Genomic DNA, 19,253 nt, shown 5'->3' with positions numbered 1-19,253 from the left:
TAAACATTGTAATTTATGCTTGACACTTAAGTAAAAAGGAAAAGAAAAGTATTTTAGTTTCAGTAAGAAATTAGCGGCCCTGTTAATTTTTTACAGCAGGAGCAATCAACTCTAAGATTATGCCTTTGTTTCCAGTGGGTAATAAAACACTTTGAGTTTCTCTCAGATGCATTTAAGTGCAGTATGTTTCTGCTTCAAGCATCAGCTACACAAAGAATAGCTAAAACACACGCAACATCAGAAGTAAAATCTGCTCTTTCTCTTTAATTGTCAACATCTGCTGAAGTTTTGCACGCCACTTTAAATCTATCACAGCTGATTTAAGTAGGAAAATGTGACCCGGACTCTGTGAGCGGACTTGAAAGTCTCGTATAAACGCTCTGTGTTAATTAGCCCGGACTCTGCGCTCCCTCCCGTTAAACGGCCTCCCCAGTCTGAACAGCTCTGGGATTTACATCTCTGGGTCTCACCCATTCATCTCGCTGTTCTGACTCTTTGATAACTCCCTCAGTTTACACATTTAATGTTCAGCTATAAATGAATTCCAACAATATTACCTATTTTTTTAATGAGTCTTACAAAGAGTTTGACATGCTATTAGCTGACAATCCAGAAGAGTCATTTGTTTTCATTTGTTCTGACTGATAGAATGGAGTTAGCTTTTTTCAAAGTGTGATTGTAATACGGGTCATTTGGCTGCTTCCTGAGTGTAGGCTAAAGGGAGACTGTCGATGTTAGCTTTTGTAGCTAATACTTACAGGACGACTAGTTGTTAGCTATCTGTAACTAATATTTACAGGAAGATGTCAGCTTTCTCTAGCTAATATCAACAGGAAGACTGTAGATGTTAGCTTTCTGTAGGTAATATTTAAAGACAGACTGTATGCTAGCTTGTGTAGCACTGCCAAGATAGTTTCCACTGTGGGTATTGATGAAGATTAAGGTATATTTGATGTTTGAACAATTAAAATAGGGAGTTATACGCGTTTTCAGAGGGGGTCTCAAGTATTTGTGAATTTTAGCCATTTGCCGGTAGCTGTGGTCGCTAACCACCGTAAATGTCAGGGTCCAGTTTATATTCATATGAAATTAATTATGAATGAATACATGAGCTGAGAAAAAGTTGTTATAAGACTTGTCTTGTAGTTGTAGAGGTTACTATGTTGGAGCAGGAATTCAAGTTTGTATCCAGGTTTAGCTGATTTAGTACCAGTGCTAATGCTAAAGTCAGACTTACTAGCAAGTTTGGCTTCTTAAAGGGCCAGTATTCTGCAAAATGAACTTTTTTTTAGCTTTACATGATGTTATAATATTATTCCCTTATCAAAAACACACATGGGGTGTTGCTTTGATTCTTCCAAGCATGTTTAATAAATCCTTTAATCTCCCGTCCCAACCAGGCTGTGTGGTGTAACAGAGCTCCAGGGAAGCTCCTCCCTGGAGCTGCAGTCACTGGCCGAGCTTCCACATTACCGAGCACCCCTCCCCCGTAATACCTCCACTAGGCTCCACCAGACTAGTGGCAGCAGCAACTGAGCATCTACTGAACGTTGTTGTAATCCTGAAGACAGAGTTTCAGAAAGAGCAGGAGCTTCTTAAAGAGACACAGGTCTAATTTCAAGGTGTTAAATTTTGAAGTCATATGTCTTTTAAGTCATGCTTGATAAAAATGAAGGTAACGGGCGTGCCGTGGTGGCGTAGTGGTTAGCGCGACTCATATTTGGAGGCCTTGAGTCCTCGACGCGGCCGTCGCGGGTTCGACTCCCGGACCCACGATATTTGCTGCATGTCTTCCTCCCTCTCCTTCCCCGTTTCCTGTCAGCCTACTGTCATATAAGGGACACTAGAGCCCACAAAAGACCCCCTGGAGGGGTAAAAAAAAAAGTTCTCACTTGATTGTGCACTACGTGCCTGGAATATCCATAGTACCATCCCATCGTAAGGCAGTAAATCAACAATGCATCTTAGCTGTGGTTATCAGGCTTGATAAATTTACTTCAGTAATGTTTATGTCTTATCACAAACCAGAAGAGTTCATGAAAGCAGAAGTGAAAGTGCTCATTAGACACCATTCTCTTGTGATAAAGGGCTTTCTCTGAATCCATTAAACGTGTTAGCATGCGCTAATGACAGAGGCTGTGAAACAGTTTCCTCACTAATGTGGTGTATTTGGTATTGACTCATTGTAAGTAAATGTACACTAAATTGTAAAAAGCATTTACAAATGATGACAGTGACGGCCTGAAGTAAAATCAAAAACTTTAGTCCACTCTTGGACTTGGGGCAAATGTAACGTTACTGTAGTAACTTGAATCTTGTTGCAGTGAGCAACAAGATTCAAGTTATGCTCAAACTGTTATCCTTCCACCAGTTTGAGCATTTCTTTCCCTTTTCTACAAACACATTGTCCCTTTGACATCTTTCTGCTGCTGTTTCTGATAAAGTCACAGAACAAGCTTCAAAAACCCAAAATTATCAGTCAAAGAGGAAAGTAAGAAGTGCGTGTGTTCAGTCACCTCTTTGGCTCTTTGCACCGCATCACTGGGGGGGTTTCGGATCTGTGGCGTCGACTTGGTGTTGATCTTATCGTAGAGCTGAAAGGAAAGCAGGAAGCCAGTGAGCGAATCAGTGGAAAGTGAGGCTACGTCCATTACACCACTCATTCTTTGCATGTCAAATGAGACCAAGTGACCTTTTACTGCCCCTCAGATTTTATGTACTTTTCCACAAAGATTCCTTCTGTGTCAAACTGTGTCAGGCTGGGGTAAGTTAGTTTAGCTGAGACGTCACTATCTCACTTCATTCTTAACCTGTCAGTCTGGGATTATTCAACAACACATTACCCAGTCATTGAGAACCCCAAGTTGTCAAATAGTTACTGTTTTATTTAGAAAGTAAGGCAATGTCCCCTGCTATGTTGCCATCCCAACAAGCAAGCAAGCTGAGCTGAGTACATGTTCATCAGCGTAGACAAAGTGCCTGGATAACTTAGGATGAAATCGGTAAAGACTAAGAACATTTTGTAGAAGTAGCAAATCCAGTCCAGAAAATACAAAACAACCTGGCTTAGCTGGTGATAAAATATTCTATATTTGAGTATTTGATGAGTAAAAAAGTTATTTAGAAAGACAGGGGCATTGTTTGAACAGATGTTGCTGCAAATGTATCACAGAAAAAACGAGTTTCTGGGTTGTATAGGTTTTTGCAAGAAAAAAACAGAGTGAACAATTCGCTGTCTTAAAATGTCTTTTCCTCATTACAGTTAGCTGTTGACAACAAGCACTGATTGTAGGACACAAACGATTATAAAACAACCAACTAGTGCAACTGTCATAGAGAAAATAAGGCAAAGTCCCCTGTTGCGTTTCCATTCCAAGTGTTCAGCATGCTGAGGTGAGCATATTTTCATCAGCGCAGACAAAGTGCCTGCATATCTTAGTGTGAGATTAGTTAAATAAGACTTGTGAAACTTTTGTAGTGATAGCAAATCTGATCAACTCTCATGCGTTTGATGATCAAATGATTAGAACAGGGGTGCCCAAAGTCAGTCCTCGAGGGCTGGCATCCTGCACGCTTTAGTTCTCTCCCTGGTGGTACCAACAACCTTTTCAGCATGTCGGTGTTCTTCTTAGGCCTTCTAACGAGCCATCATTTGATCCAGGTGCGTTAAACCAGGGAGAGAACTAAAACATGCAGGATGCAGGCCCTCGAGGACCAACTTTGGGCACCCCTGGATTAGAAAGACTCGAGTCTGACAGAGGTATTGTTTGTGCAGATGTGACTGCAAAGGTATCAAAGGCCAAATGTGTGCATAGGCTATTGCAAGTAAAAGAAAGGGTGAAAAAGTCTTTAGAAAAGCTTGTTGTTAATTCATCATTTCGTCATTAGAGCTATCTGTAATAAGCACAATAAGCACTTCTCACCTCTCTGCTTGTAGGACATGAGTCATTATAAATAGTTTAAAATAACATACTGGTGCAGATGTCATAAAGGGACAGACCAGCCCTGAAAGGCAGTCGAGACAAAGCCAGCAGCTGTGGCTCAAATTAAAACCGAGCGGCCTTTGGGACCTTGGACGCAGACGACCACGACCGAGTGACACAGCCATTATCACATGAAAAAGGAACGAGTGTGTGATGTTTGCTGAGGAGCGTGTAATTTTCATTTGACCTGCACCACAAAACATTGGCAGACAGTGTGCCGCTATAAGTGCACTCAGTCATAGACACACACACACACGCCCACGCACCCCCCCCCCCCCCACATACACACTCAAAGATAAACAGAGGTTTGTACCAGGCAGTGCAATGATACCCAACACCTCTGTTTTCTCTCTAACAACAGCAGCAGCAGCAGCATCACATTTAGATCTGGACAACTTAATGCCTACAGCAAATAACTTTTGACAGTTTTCTAGAAAGGATTTGCAACAGATCACACATCAACGTCGCTGTCATAATGAAAGGATAGACTTGTCAGGACTGTTGCAGGATTACAAAGCAAAACCATCTGAAAGAAAATCTTCGTAGCCTTATAAAACTTTGCTATACCTTAACACCTGTAACCACTCCAAGACAAATTAGTAACATCTAGCTGTCAGTCTTGCTTTAGTAGTAGTTCAAATGAGTGTTGATGGATTCCTGATGCTGAATCATGAGTGTGGTTGATATCAGTATGATTTAAACATCATATTGATATCAATGGATGTATTTGGCTACGCCAATAGCTGCAATTCCATTAAAAAATGTGCACAAAACTTTGTCAACATTCTGCTAAAAACCACAATTTGGCAATTGTGGTGTTTCCATTAAATAAGTCAAAGTCAAATATGAATAAGTTTATTCATGTAATAAGTCTTTCAAAAACATGCCATGTCGTTATCCTCCTGCCACTTCCTGTCTTTGAGCCAGTGCCAACGTCCACTTGTTGATCATGTGACTTGTGGGATGTAATTAATGTTTTTCCATTACAGTTTTGCAAAATAAACCAATTTTCTCACAGCCAAAATAACCACCTCATCCTAGCACAAAATCTTTTCAAGAAAGCTTTTTCTTTTCCAATTGGTGTGTTTCCATTAAGCTAATTTGTTTTCAAAATATCAAGCTGTGCGCGGTCTTGACCAAACCGAAAACTCCATCACATCTACATTTTTCCTTTGACCCATTTAAAACCACCACTCCCCCATTTCTTCCAATAGTTAAATGACCACTGTCTGACATAGATCTAAAAAGTTAGCAAAGCTTGAAAATATTCTGCAAACATAGTAATGCTACATGATATGCAGCATCTGAGCAGATGTGTGGTAAAGCATCTCCCACTGGAAGAACATTTACAAACATGCACAAAAGACGTGTTTTTGGTTTATTCTGAAAATGTCTGAAAATATCTGCAGAGGAGTCACGCAGCTGTCTCTCGGGCCCACCAACATGTTTGTCACCATTTGTCAGATCTACCTGGGAAACATAGCAAGGAATTCTGGATAGCTGTTGGGAATATTTATGAACCCAGTTACAGAGTGTAATTTTCTCAGAATTGACAGCTTTCTTGTGAAAACAGAAGAACAAAGTTCAAGAGACGTTTTTCTTTGGCTTCAAAACTAAAACGTCTAGTTTGACGTTTCTTTCTGTTGCTGAGAGCATTCCTAAACATGAATTACACAGCACAGAAAACAAGCAACCGTGCTATTTTTATGATGTCACAGTATGATGAATCACTTGCGCTTGTCAAAGGAGAAAGAGATAACTATGCTAGAAAGAAGTTCAAACTTTGATGAAGAAAAAATACCAAAACCAATCAGTGGAATGCAGTGTCCATTTCTAACGCAGTCATATAAGCACCAGTTCAGATAAAAGTCTGAACTGTATATATCAATTATTATTACCACTGAAATGAGATCAGTGGTTTCTGATCAAGAGACATCATGTAGGTTTCAACGCAGATCAGATTGTGAACTCTGATGTATCAAGAAAATTACCCAAAGTGAATGTTTGGTTTTAAAACAACATCAAGCAATAAATGCTGCTACACGAGGAAAACGGTTCAAGGACAGTGTGAGGTGCTGACTTTGTCTCCAAACTTTCCAGGAAAACAAGTTCTTTTAGATATTCCCGATTTCCAAGATTGGGAACATACCAACTGAATGGTTGTGCCGACCCGTGACTTTCACTTAATGCTTGATTCGGACAATGAAGGAGTGAAAGAAGGTGACCTGGTCCAACGGCTAGTCACTGTTTTCTGTACTAGGATGTGGCACCAGAAAATATATTAGGAAAAAGACAACAGTGGCAAAGTAATCCTTAATAATTCAGGTCAAAGTGGACAGAACTTTGACACATTTGACAAAGTGAAACATTCTTTGACAAAACGTCCTTAAAAAAAGTGCAAGAACGGTTTCATAAACACAACAAAGAGTTTCTGATATTGCTTTGGCTTATCCTGAAGGTCAATGCATACAGAATGGAAATGTCCTGGAAGACTGAGAATTTTTACTAATACATTGGTTTAGGTTTAGATCAGTTCATTACTCAGCTTTGAATCCATAGCTGTGTGGTCAAACAAACGTTTTTAATAGATATGAAAAACCGGATATACGGTATATTCCAAGTCCGACTCAGTCGTCTAGTCAAGACAAATCAGCATCTGAAGTTGCCGCTCCCTGCCACTTTCTTCAAATTAAACAAAACAGTTTCGTTCTGCTTTTGCAGCAATTTTTGTTTTGTTTGTGTCACTATCTTTTTAAAGATGTCACAAAATGTTTCCAGAGGTCATCAAAGGTCAACCAGCCCCACCACATTTAAAAAAACCCCAAACAAGCAAATTTGGTGTCAATGATAAACTATGCAATAAATATTTTAGCTTCAGTTTATCTCTGCTGATCTAATCTTAAAAATTATTACGGCACAAAATAATTTTTTGCTCCACAAACAAACTCACATGTAGCACAGCTGATTGACGCTAAATTTCATTGGATTTTGTAAATGTGGACTGGTTGGTTGACCTTTGGAAACATTTACTAATGCTAACAGCACGAACGAAAATTTTTGCTGCACAAACGCGTGATTTCGTTCAATTTAACCTGACTTCACTCAGGTCAGAAAAGCCCTCGTCAAACTCGCTCAGATCCTCACGTTTGCTCATTTTCCCTGCTTCTAAAACATAAACACTGGGAAGAAAATGTTCGCTAGTATGTGTCGTCCACTAACAGGGACTATGATATACCGTCTTATTATCACCACCTGGTCAATGTGAGTCATGTTACATCAAAATAAACTAAAGTGTAAAAATAATCAGTAGATTACAACTTTGGAAACCTGACATTTGCAGATAGGAGCTCATATGTTTTATACCCAAGCAGAATGACTTGTTTACTGACACAAACTGCAAAAACCTGGCACTCCTATGAATCAATCTGTGCGCCTGCAGCCAAAACGGCACCATATATTCTGAGATGAAAACAACATATCTTCATTACTGAACACTGACAGGTGTAAACAAAGATTCACTCGCGGGTAAATCGTGTCTCTGCCTCAATGGGCCCAGAGGAGCCTCAGGAACTGCACCGAGTGCAGCGGGAGGAGAGAATCATATAAATGTGCTCGACTAACGCTCCTCATTATACACGTCCCACACCAAAAACACACACACGGAATGCGTTGAGCTCGCTTCAAATTTACCTCGAGGCATCGCCTAGCGAAAATGCCGATCCTGCGCACGCGTCAGGAGAGAGCAGAACGGGAAGTAAACACGCACAAGGCTCCCGAAACACCAGTGGAGCGCGAATGGCAGCGTCTGCAGGACGTGGGAGCGCGGCGGCGGCTGCCTGCGGGTGGCACCGAGGCCCGACAACAGCCGTCATTGTTCCCACCAAAGCTCGGCTCTTCTCCTCCGTCCCATCCTGCTCTGATCCCCCTCTCTTAAAACTGGGGGAATAAGGGGGGTAAAGTAGAGCTAAAAGGAGACATCTGCAGCTCCCACCAACACTGATACACACACCAAAACACACGCACACTTTGACCTATTCAGCCTCTAAGAAAGCACACACGTCTCTGTTCAACGCTCTCTGTGTGTCACAGGGTTCCTTATTTATCAGGCTTGCAGGATAAATCTGCATGTGAGGAAAGTTAAACTTGTCAAACTTGTGATTTTAGGCCCAGGTTTTGAGTTTTTGCTTTCAGTGATCAGGCTTCAAACATCTGGGAGGAGGAAGTTGAGCTTTACTCACTTGTTCCAGATATCCTGCTCAGAACAGTGAGAACATGGTGAAGTGGAACCCGGTTGATCAGACTCGGCTGAGACGCTGGTTTCCATCCAAATAACGTCTGTTCCCAGCTGGCCTGGTGTTGCTTCAGCAGGAAAATATCAGACTTCATCGAACTAACGATTATTTTGGTAAGAAATAAAATCGATAAAGCCTATTAATCGGATGAAGTAAAAATCAATTAATCGGATACAAAAACTGGCACATTCTGCAGATTTTTATTCAACTTAACATTTTTTTTTTAGCTAATATTAGAAATACATTGGGACAGAACATTGCATTGCCTAAAATGCAATAATATAGCATTCATGTAATGCATACTTAATCTTTTGTAGCAAATATGCAAAAGCAGATAAAAAATTCTTCTAACATCAACATGTGAAAAGCCCAAACCTTTTAGCCTGACTTAAGATAAATACAGTGTATGGCTGATCCATTGATTATTTTTTCATTTAACCAATTAATAATTAGATAACAAAAGGTGGCTAATTGTTTTGTTTTTTTTACTGAAACCACTGAGTTTATTCTTTGTAAAGTTTTGTCTTCATTACTGCTCTGACTGTGTTGTTCTTTCAGCAAAACGACCCATTTTTTGAGTCTGAATACTCCAGTTAACGATTAATTGATTACTATATTATTTGACGATCATTTCAATTATCAATTAACCCCAATTAATCCAATTAATTGTTTCAGTTCAATCAATAGAATTACTATTTCAAATACTAATTATGAAAATGTATCTGTTGTATTTACAGAAACCAGAGGTTTATATTCGTGTATAAGAAAATCACAGTGAAAGTAAAGTTGTGTTTAGTTGCACGGAGAACTAAACTGTATGGGAAGGAAGTGACAGTTTTGCTGCAGGAGGGACTGGTGCACTTCACAAAATAGATGACAGCATGAGGAACTGAAAACATCAGCAACTTGAGCCCAATTAGCTACAAAGTGGTCTATTAGCTACTCTATAGTAGCTAATAGACAATTAGCTAATTATATTTTGAAAATAATATTAAAATCAAAGTCCTCAAAGGCAAATGAAAAAAACATTTTTACAGACTTATTCTCTGTAAAGTATACTGTAAAGTAATCTCTTCAAGGAGAAAAACATTTAGCCTTTTCCCCAAGGAAAATTTTCTTCCTGAAAGGTTTTCCATCATGTCTTTTTGACTGTCCAAACATCCTTCTCTCATTTCTTAGCCAAGCGTTTTTTGTTTTGTTTCCTGCCCATTAATAGAAGTGAGAAAAACAGATCCGAGTGGCTTATTTTGCCACGAGAGGGACTGGAGTAAAACCACTCCAGCCCTAATAGCCCTGCTGCAGTGGATAGACATAGGGTGGGTTTCCTAGAACTAATGTTCCACCCACTTGATTTTTGTTTTGTAGTTGATTTTATTAAAAAAAAGAAAGAAGAAAAGATGAACATAAAAGAAGCTATGCATTGCAGATATGTTCGAAAGTTGTGGGGCCAAAATGACTTCCTAAGTAAAAACAAACATTTCTAATACCTCTCAGGGCTTCTGCAGAACCCTCTCATCTACAGTATGTCCCACAGATCAGTGGGCTGAGCTGAAAAGGTCTGTATGAATGAAGCGGCCTATAAACCAGAGAATATATAAGGCAGTTCTGTCAGGAGGAGTGGGTCAAAATAGCAAATTATTGTGAGCAGTCAACCCCTTAACTGTCACCTCAAAACATTTTATGCAAGTCAATGGGGCCATGAAATGTTTGACCCAAGTTAGACAGTCTGAAGGGAAGTTATACCAAATATTAAAGAAATGTAAAAAACCCAAGCATCTCAATAAAAAAAAAAAAAAAAAATTATTAATAATAATAATAATGAAGACATTTTTTCTTTCATCATTTTTGGAGTAGCTGCATTTCCATTGACCGTATATTTGTGCAAATTGATATTTCAAAAATAAATGTGCTTAATGGAAACGCCAAAAAAGAGTTCATTTTTCAATAAAAAGTTTTACTGCTGGGATGAGTTGGGTTTTTTGGCTGTATCAAAATTGGCCTGTAACAGAAACACTTTATCTGCATCGCGTGAGTCACATGACCAACAGCAGGATGTTGCCACTGGCTAACCACCAAACAGAAGGCGACAGGAAGTATCTTGAGGATCATGGTGTGGCATGGTTTTTAATGACTTATCATTAAACAAGGATTCACTTGTAATTTTAACTGCGTTTCACATTTAATGGGAACACTGCAATTGTTGTTGTTTTTGTTACTTTACGAATAATCGACTGAGTTTACACATACTGGTAATGGAAACACAGCTACTTTATTCTGATTTAGACCAAAACAGAGAGAGCAAAAAAAGTTTTATATCTTTAGATACAGTTTATGTAAGCATTTGGTTTTAATTGTACAATCATACCAAGAATGGGATCTGTTATTCTGAAACAACATTAACTTCTCAATGTGGGAATTTTCACAATTATTCTAAGAGACAACCGACTGCGGTTGTAATCCTGGTCAGACTGAGGCCAGCGGCAGGAAACACGCATGCTAACAAGATAGCTTTTTAGTGGTTTGTATAAAAAAGGATTGAAAATAGATGATGAACATTACCCATTTCAATACAGCACTGTCTAGGCCTCATTAGCTGGATTCAAGAACACATCATATCAGTAATATTCTAATAAGAAAATTGTTCAAGTACAATCCTGGTAAATAAACGTAAATATTGAATTGACTCAATGTAAGTGCTGTAGAAATGTAATTCCTGAAAGAATTTAAGCTGTGAAATAAAAGTGTTTGAACACAGTTATTTTACAAACAAACTGCAGACAGGTCGACTGGTCTCAGTCTCACTTTCAGTGTAAACTCCCAAGCCCTGCTGCTGGACACTCAGGCCGGAAAAAGAGGTGAGCAAAGAAGAAAACGGTGGACGAAAAACAGGGTCAGCCGGAAAGGAAGGCGAAGACATGTTTATGTAAGGTCTGCTCTACTCCTGAAGTACGGTCTGTGAGGTGGTGATGCATCGATGGGTCAGCAGTCAGCAGCTGCCTCCGTCCACATCTGAGTCACAGAGAGCAGCAGAGAGCAGCTAGCTGACTGTTCAGAGCCTGTGTGGGAATTAAATAGGCAGTATTGTATATTTTCTAGGCATATAGTGCTATCTTACAGCACAACCAAGCAACTATCTTAACTTCAGATGTTACAAAAATGATGTACGTATGTGTCAAATATGACTTAAAAAAATTTGGCTTTGTAATTTAATCCCTTGAAATTGGGTCTCCGTCTCTTTAAAAATTGCTGCTCCTTCAGGAAGTCATCACAACATGGCTCCTCTAATAACCCTTTAACAACCAGCGTTACATTGAGAAGTAGCTCAGCAGATGCTCAGGTCCACCAGATGTTAGCTAATTGCTGCTGACGAGTCTGAAGGAGCTGAGTGGAGGAGTTACAGAGGAAGGGTTGCTCACAAGCTTGGAACCCTGGAAACTGGAACTCAGAGGAGAATCTGCATCTTGAAGGGGGGGATAGGTCCATCCGGCTTTTTTCACAGCGGAATATTTGCCATGGGAGATTGATGGATTTCTCAAACATGCCTTCATTCATGAAAGAATCAAGGCAACACTCTAAGCATGTTTTTGATGAGGAAGTAACATTATAACATGAAGTAAAGCTATAAAAAAAAGCATATTTTAGATAATACTGCCCCTTTAACGAGATGCCAGATCCTCTCTGTTGGCCACACCCAGACCGCTAGGAACCCAGTAAAAATAACAAGAGGATTTTATTGTTACTTTTGTTTTTATGACTATAAGGCTTATAGTCTATAGTCCAAAAAATAAATCACAGCAACCAGATTTGTGCTTGCATTATGTGATTATTTAGCAGAGGTAGCACATTAAGAGAAAGACTAACAAAGTCTGACCGGGTTCGATTCCCGGTCTGGGGTCTTTCTGCACGGAGTTTGCTTGTTCTTCCTGTGCATGCGTGGGTTCTCTCCGTGTACTCCGGCTTCCTCCCACAGGTTAAATGGTCTCTAAATTCTCCCTAGGTGTGTGTGTGTGTGTATGGTTGTGTGTCCTGTCTGTCTCTGTGTTGCCCTGTGACAGACTGGCAACCTGTCCAGGGTGAACCCCGCCTCTCGCCCGGAACGTTAGCTGGAGATAGAGACCAGCACCTCCTGACCCCACTAGAGACAAGGGTGTAAGAAAATGGATGGATGGACTAAGAAAGTGTAAATTCAGTAGAAATGCAGTCGTCCTGTTAAAACAACAGCTTCATAAAATCCCAGCAGACAAAGTTGTGGAGAAGTTAAGCAGAGTCAACTTAAACAGAGTTAAATTATTCGAAACTATGAACATCTAAACTTCATTATTTGTAAAAGATTAAGAGTAGGGTATAACTGCAAGTCCAACAAGACATGGCTGTAAATAACACAAAACGAATTGATTACATACGTTTTGAGTTCATAGATATGTTTAAAATGTAAAAAGATGGAATTCAGAAACATTTACATGGATAAAGTTGAATTTGGAGAGAAAAAAAACGAGAACAGAATGTGAAAAATAATAATACATATTTCATGAGGCCCTATAGGAAATCTTATTTAAAGTCTGACACAAGTTGCGCAGGCGACCCAGCAAACTGACTCATTCAGGATAAAAACAAAATGTGCAAAATATCCTTTCACTTAGTCTATCGTATGAAATATTGTTATTTAGATATGAAAATAGTTTGATAAAAAGGAAGACTGTGAGCAAGGACGATGATAACCAAATGCTGCAGTTTCTATGACGATTGCCAGACGTTTTGTTGTTGTTGTCGTTTTATTTATCCATAACTTTGTAAGAAATCCTCTACAAAAATTCACCATGACGATTACTCATGGTAATGAGTGCTGAAGATAAATGAGGATTTTAGTGGGACTTGACTTGACAGTAAATGTTTTCAACAGAAGAGCAGACAATTAGATTTTCTAACACAGTCAGACAGAAGAGCAGAGTGACTTGCTTCGCTGTCAGCACGTCAAATTACCGAGCTCCAAAACTCCTCAACGGCCGAACGACTGTAAGATGAAACGTGTTTGTGAGGAAAACGAGGCCTGACAGTGACTGACGGCGGCGAGGCCTGACAGGCAGCAGGCCGCGCTCAGACATGCACACACTGGCAGCCTGTGGAAATCAGGTCCGCGCGCTGATGACAGGTCTGGTTCATTTACGTCACAAATCAAGCTGCTCTCGGTTCGGTTCCCATGATCTCATCCTGGGTCTGAGGTGCTGCAGTCAGACGCAGCTGTTGAAATTCTCTCTCAGGGTTTTACTGCACAGAACCGGTCGACTTGCCTCATTAGACAAACAAAAACAAAAAAAACCTACTCAAAAATAAAAACTACGACGGAAAAGTGTTGATGGATAACAAGTGTGAGTGTGGATAGATGCAGGTACTGCAAAAACACAAAATCTTACGAAGCAATTTTGCTCTATTTTCTAGAGCAAATATCTGATTAGAAATGAAATAAGAGAAAACTAATTTACATAAAACTATTCAGCAAGATATATAAACTTGCTTAAGTCAATAATTTCTTAATATTGTTAAAGAAATGTACTAGCTCCACTGTAGATTATTTCCATTAATTAATTTTTCCTATGCTTTAAAACTGCAGTACTTAACTTTTTTATATATAAAAAAACTGAGTGCTGTCATTGACTTAGAGAGAGCAGATGTCATGAATAAATTTGACATTAAACATAATGCAAGTTGAAAAAGTTGACAAACATAATGTAGCATTTTAATTCCACAGTAGAGAAAGCCGGATAGTTTCAGTAAGCAGGTATAGGGAAAAAATATCAGTATTGGTATCGGTTATCGGTCAAATGAGTTTTACTATATCGGCATATCAGATATCAACCAAAAATCCAATATGGTGCATCCCTGTTTGTTTGTTTTTTTTATCATTATGTTAACAAATACTGTGCATATGACAATAAAAGCATTGAATCTCAAATAACACCAAACAAGAGTCAATAGCAGGAAAAAAAATCTATGGATTGACTGCGATTATTATTCACAGTATAATAATCTGTGAATAATAACCAAGCTTTTCTTTGGTGCTAAATATGTGAGAGACTGTTGGAATCACCAGCAGCTAAAGGTTTAAATAAAGTGTCTTGACGGATTAAAGCCTCTCAAACATCCTTTGATCAGAGGCTCTGAGGTCACATGACGGCTACGGCGGCTGCAGCTGTTCGTCAGTCATCACAATGTGGAGAGAGTCGAGCCAGATGTGAGCCACCTCAGAGGGGTCAGAGTGTGTGAACGCTTATGTATTTGGCGACGATGATGTCACGGCGTGTGTGTGTGTGGGAGGGACACTTACGTCGAGCAGTGTGTGTAGATGCTGGTCCTGGAAAACGCTGTGGAGGAAGTCGAGGTCTTTCTCGCTGCAGTCCGTCAGAGCGTGGATCTCCTCTAAACTGTCCAGCACTTGAGACACAGCGCCTGCGAGGTCAGAGGTCACAGGCTCATCACCGTTCGTTTCACATTTATCATGTTAAAAAAAAACACACAAAACATCAGTTTTTGTCCTTTAGTGACGGAGCAACTCAAAGTAAAAGTAGTTAATGATCATGAAGGTAGTGGAATAAAGTTTTTGAGTTTTTTTAATTTTTTTTTTTCTTTTAGATCATTTCCACAATTAAATTACAGCATAAATGAACAAAACAAACTACTCATGTTTCCTCTTTAAACACCTGAAACGTCGACTAAGTTGCCACAGCTCATACGGACGCTTGAAGCTGGAGAACAACAAACATCAAAGACAACTTTCTGCTGCATATAGAGAATCCCACACACACACACACACATACACACACACACGCGCGCGCGCTAACCGCCTGGATACCTACGTTCTGCTGCTAGAAGTCCTAGCCCAGGGGAAGCATTAACAGAGAGAGAGACACAAAGAAACAGAGTGACACTTTGGAAAAAGGCAAATGTGCTGCTGTATAGGGAATATCAATCGACGTCGCGCTGCGTCAGCACCCACTGTGTTGCGCATGTAAATACAGAAAGAAACCAGGAATATATTATTCTACGTTTCTAGTTAGAAACTATTTACAGTTAGGCTAATAAAGTTATTTACAACTCGCAGCCAACGAAGATCACCTCTCTTCACCCTCACCAGATCATCTTCCTAAAATAATGCTCATTCTTTTTTGACAAAAGTCACTTTTTTTTTTAACCATCTTTCTGTCCAGAAGATGGTAAAAAAAAACAAACAACAAAAACAATCACTTTTAGGTAAAAAAAAAAAAGACTGAGGCCATTATTTCAGGTATGTGACGATATGTGAAATTTGTGGGGCTTTTCTATTAGGGTCACCAATACTGTGAAAACTAGCATCTATTTTTATTTCCCCCGCCTAGAAATGGTTGACCTAGAACAGGGCTGAATCTCCTGCAGTCAAAATGACCCCTAATTGGGACCAAAATAGGTAAAGATGATTGCATTTCATTTATTCTTTCTTTAAAGAATAAGTGAACCGATTTAGAAAACCCTATTTTGGTGCCCTTGCACACCAAGGGCAAGGGCGCCCTTGCCCTTGGTGTGGGCCTCCCTCTATCATTTAGAGGGACTCAATGATAGGATCACCAGCTTTCAATGAGAAGCATTGAGTCTTCTCATTGAAAGCTGGTGATCCTGTCATGAACAAAAGTCCCAGTAAGTAATATTCCCAGTAAGTGATATCTGCTGAAGTCTGGGCCATGTTTTCTGGATATTTATCCACTCACCAATGCGTTTAGGTCATTAATAACAATAATCAAGCGTATAATGTTATTATAATTGTATCTCCAATTGATATATCAAGGGGCTCAGTCACACACTGGTGAAGTGTCTCACCCAGGGACACAAACATCAAGGGTGGGCAGACCGGGAATCAAACCAGCGATCCACTAATTGCAGGGCAAACTCCTACCGCCGTCGCCACCATTAAGACCTTCATTTGGCATTGATAATGTCAGTTGTGATACACTGACAACATGAAAGCTAACGCTAAGAAAGCTGGGTGACCAGGACAACTAGCGACAGTTTAAAGGTTTCTGTCGTGTTTACAACCAAATAATCCCTCTGTTGATCTCACAACAGTTAGAAACAAACTGAAGACATGTACACTGCAGAGAAAAGACCAGGAAAGTTCCTTCTTCTCCTAAAGGCCACCAAGCTCTTTGAAACAAAACCGAGAGAAAAAACAAAAAGCGTGCCCTGCAGCAACGCTTAGCATCTATTAACCTGCTTAATGAGATAATGAGCACAGTCCCCTGTGTTCATTTTCTGCTCGTTTAAGAGCAGCTGGAGAGGAATAGAGACAGCAGCAATCAGGACGAAAAGGATAAACACTGGAAGGCAGCCGCGTTCTCGACCAGAGTGGAGGTTGTGTGCAGAGGCGGCACCTGAGGAGGTGGGGTCTTCGGAGAAGTCGTTGAGTTCCTCCGGTGGATCGCCGTAGAAGGAGTTGAACTTGTGACTGGACACGGCCGCCAACACGGCTCCCTGAAACGACACGGGGAGCGTTAAAGCCGCGGTGCCTCGTCGCCGCCAAACCTCCGGAACATTCCATGGCGGACGGACGGACGGACAGGAACCTTGAGCTTCCGCCTGGCATTGAACTTCCTCAGCTGCTCCACGGTCTCTGGCAGATGGATTTTGTACGCGTATCGGTCCCTCTCCTGCGGAAAACGAGAAACAGAACCTTCACCTTTTTATTCCCGTCTTGGCATCATCGGTGGCCGTCTTTACGTTCTTTCAACTTTTACTTTCTTAGCTCCACCTCTAACAGGAACAGCTAGAAGCTAACAAGAACATTTGGCTTAATATTTATAATCTGCATGGCAAATTTTCATATTTGCCTTGTGAGTTCAAAGGTTGGTGATGCTTTTTGTTCACCAATGTTCACTGGCCTTTACACTAAAGCCAATTTAAATACCATACAGACGCTGCAGCTGGACAAAATAGCCATGTTTAGAAATTATCGCCTTTTATGGATAAAATCTAATTTGCTTAAAAGCTTAAGTTTCTCAAATGCGCCTAAACGGATCATCAACTCACTCTTCCCTCACGGCCATCTGTGAAACTCTGAACATGCAGTCTGTTTCAGAGGAGAGGCAGAACCGTGACAAAAGAAGAAGAATAAGAAGTAGAAGAAATTAACCAGGCTGGAAAAACTTTACAAACGTTACCCTACATTAATGCACAAAGCATTTAAACAACGGGGACTTTTTTTTTCTCCTTGAGTCATCACTGTGAGCTCACTGCTATCAAAACTGCTTCGGTTGGAAAAGAGAGAAGTTAGGAAACTCAGGAGACTATTGGAGTATGACCCCATTCCAGAGAACTGGGTCATGACAGGCGCCTCTTTGGCTTTTAGATCATGGTTTCAGGTGAGAGGCACAGGAAGAGAGTCATTCCATCCACAACCTGACTGCTGAAAAACAGAAGTCTTCCTCAGAACTCTTATCGAGTTTCAACGAATCCGTCAAAAACAGATTTTCCCTGAAACTGCTGGATTGTAATTTTGGAATTTCTTTTTTTGTGTAAATGTACTGAGTGTATTGATCAATATGTATCCATAGAGAGATGTTTATGTATGTTTTGGCTCTAATAAAAAAACAAAACAAAAAGAAAACAACAACAAAAAAAACAAACAGATTTTCTACACCGAGGTCTGATGCGCTTTATAGAAAAACGTCCAAAACAGAGCAACCGCTGTGTAAGTTCATCCAAAAGTAAACCGTGCGTCGCACAGATCACATCTGGCAGTTCGAGCATTACCTCAGCGTTGCAGGTATGTGATATTGTCACATACCTACCTGAGTGGCATTTTCATTCCACTCAGTCTTCATCCTGACCAAAACCTGGCACCGGCTTTAGATTACAGAGAAAAAAAGCTCGAGATACACCCTTCACCTGGAGAGTGAAGTGTGTTTCACACTCAGTGTTTTGAAATGGAAAGCTGACAGAGAGGATCTGAACCAATCAAGCTCCTCTGAACTTTCTCTGCTTTCTTCTGCTGTAATGGCGGCTAATCTTACACAGCTAGAGATTAACGACAGATCACAGAGTGTCCTTCCTTCCTCAGTGGGTTATTATCTATAGAACAGAGTAAAAATGTATTGTTTTTTTTGGGGGGGGGATGTAGGTGTACCTTCAATGAGAAATAAAGACTGTGTAGCACATGTGTCAAACTCAAGGCTCGGGGGCCAAATGTGGCCCGCCGTGGTTTTTTTGTGTGGCCGTCTAGACTCCGAATATCAATAAGATCCTCCAGTTTTATACAAATCCACAAAATTTGCACAAAATCAACAGATCCCAAAATGTTTTTCTGACTTTACTGACATTTTTTCCTCAAAATTGGCCAAAAACTTTGGGTTTGAGTGACCGCTACCTCAGCCTTAATGTATGTCAAGTTATTTGTGACCGATGCAGCGTTTAATAAAAAGTCACATTTAACATCACTAATTAGCACAAACATCATAAAAACTCCTTACAAATGATTCTAAATTAGATCTGTGATTTTGATTGCAAATAAAACCACAAAAAAAAAAAAAAAAAATCACAGAATCCTGGATGGACTGATCATTGTGAAAAAATGTTCAATCTTATTTAATTTTAAGAAACACTTATTGAATGGTGAAACAACTATTTATTGATATTTTGTAGCAATTTAAAGGGTTTTATCAGTACATCCTGGAACAACCGGCCCTTTAAGAACATTCAGGTTTTTGACATGACCCAACACGAAAATGAGTTGGACACCCCTGCAGTACGGTAAGGTCAAAGGTTAATATTGTAAAACGTAATGTTCTTGTGTAATTGAGCTTTTAAAAACCGAATACAAGAAATGGAAAAATAACAGCAGGGACTGGATTTTGTTGGTAACAGCTGCAGGAAGAAAGGATCTACGATAACACTCCACTGTGCACCTAGGACAAAAAACATAACTAGAAATTAAATCATCATGTTAGGCTTGCATCTT

At 40.0% G+C, this 19,253-nt stretch overlaps 1 protein-coding gene across 11 annotated transcripts in view; it reads right to left on the bottom strand.

The window, feature by feature from the left end:
• cask (calcium/calmodulin dependent serine protein kinase) overlaps positions 1-19,253 on the bottom strand; it is a 154,091-nt gene that overhangs the window by 26,707 nt on the left and 108,131 nt on the right. For 7 of the 11 annotated variants that reach the window (XM_023337513.1, XM_023337514.1, XM_023337516.1 and 4 more), the window contains exons 9-13: positions 16,864-16,947; positions 16,672-16,771; positions 15,127-15,144; positions 14,598-14,719; positions 2,517-2,594 (exon numbers count right to left, since the gene is read on the bottom strand). In XM_023337513.1, coding sequence (XP_023193281.1) covers positions 2,517-2,594; positions 14,598-14,719; positions 15,127-15,144; positions 16,672-16,771; positions 16,864-16,947 — 402 coding nt within the window. The remainder of the gene's footprint in view (positions 1-2,516; positions 2,595-14,597; positions 14,720-15,126; positions 15,145-16,671; positions 16,772-16,863; positions 16,948-19,253) is intronic. The other 4 variants (XM_023337515.1, XM_023337521.1, XM_014470518.2 and 1 more) reach the window with 1 other exon arrangement.

The sequence above is a fragment of the Xiphophorus maculatus genome, chromosome 7 (genome assembly GCF_002775205.1).
Source record: "Xiphophorus maculatus strain JP 163 A chromosome 7, X_maculatus-5.0-male, whole genome shotgun sequence".
NCBI lineage: Eukaryota > Metazoa > Chordata > Actinopteri > Cyprinodontiformes > Poeciliidae > Xiphophorus > Xiphophorus maculatus.
The sequence above is the reverse complement of the archived record's forward strand: the minus strand, read 5'-3'. Positions and strand labels throughout refer to the sequence as shown.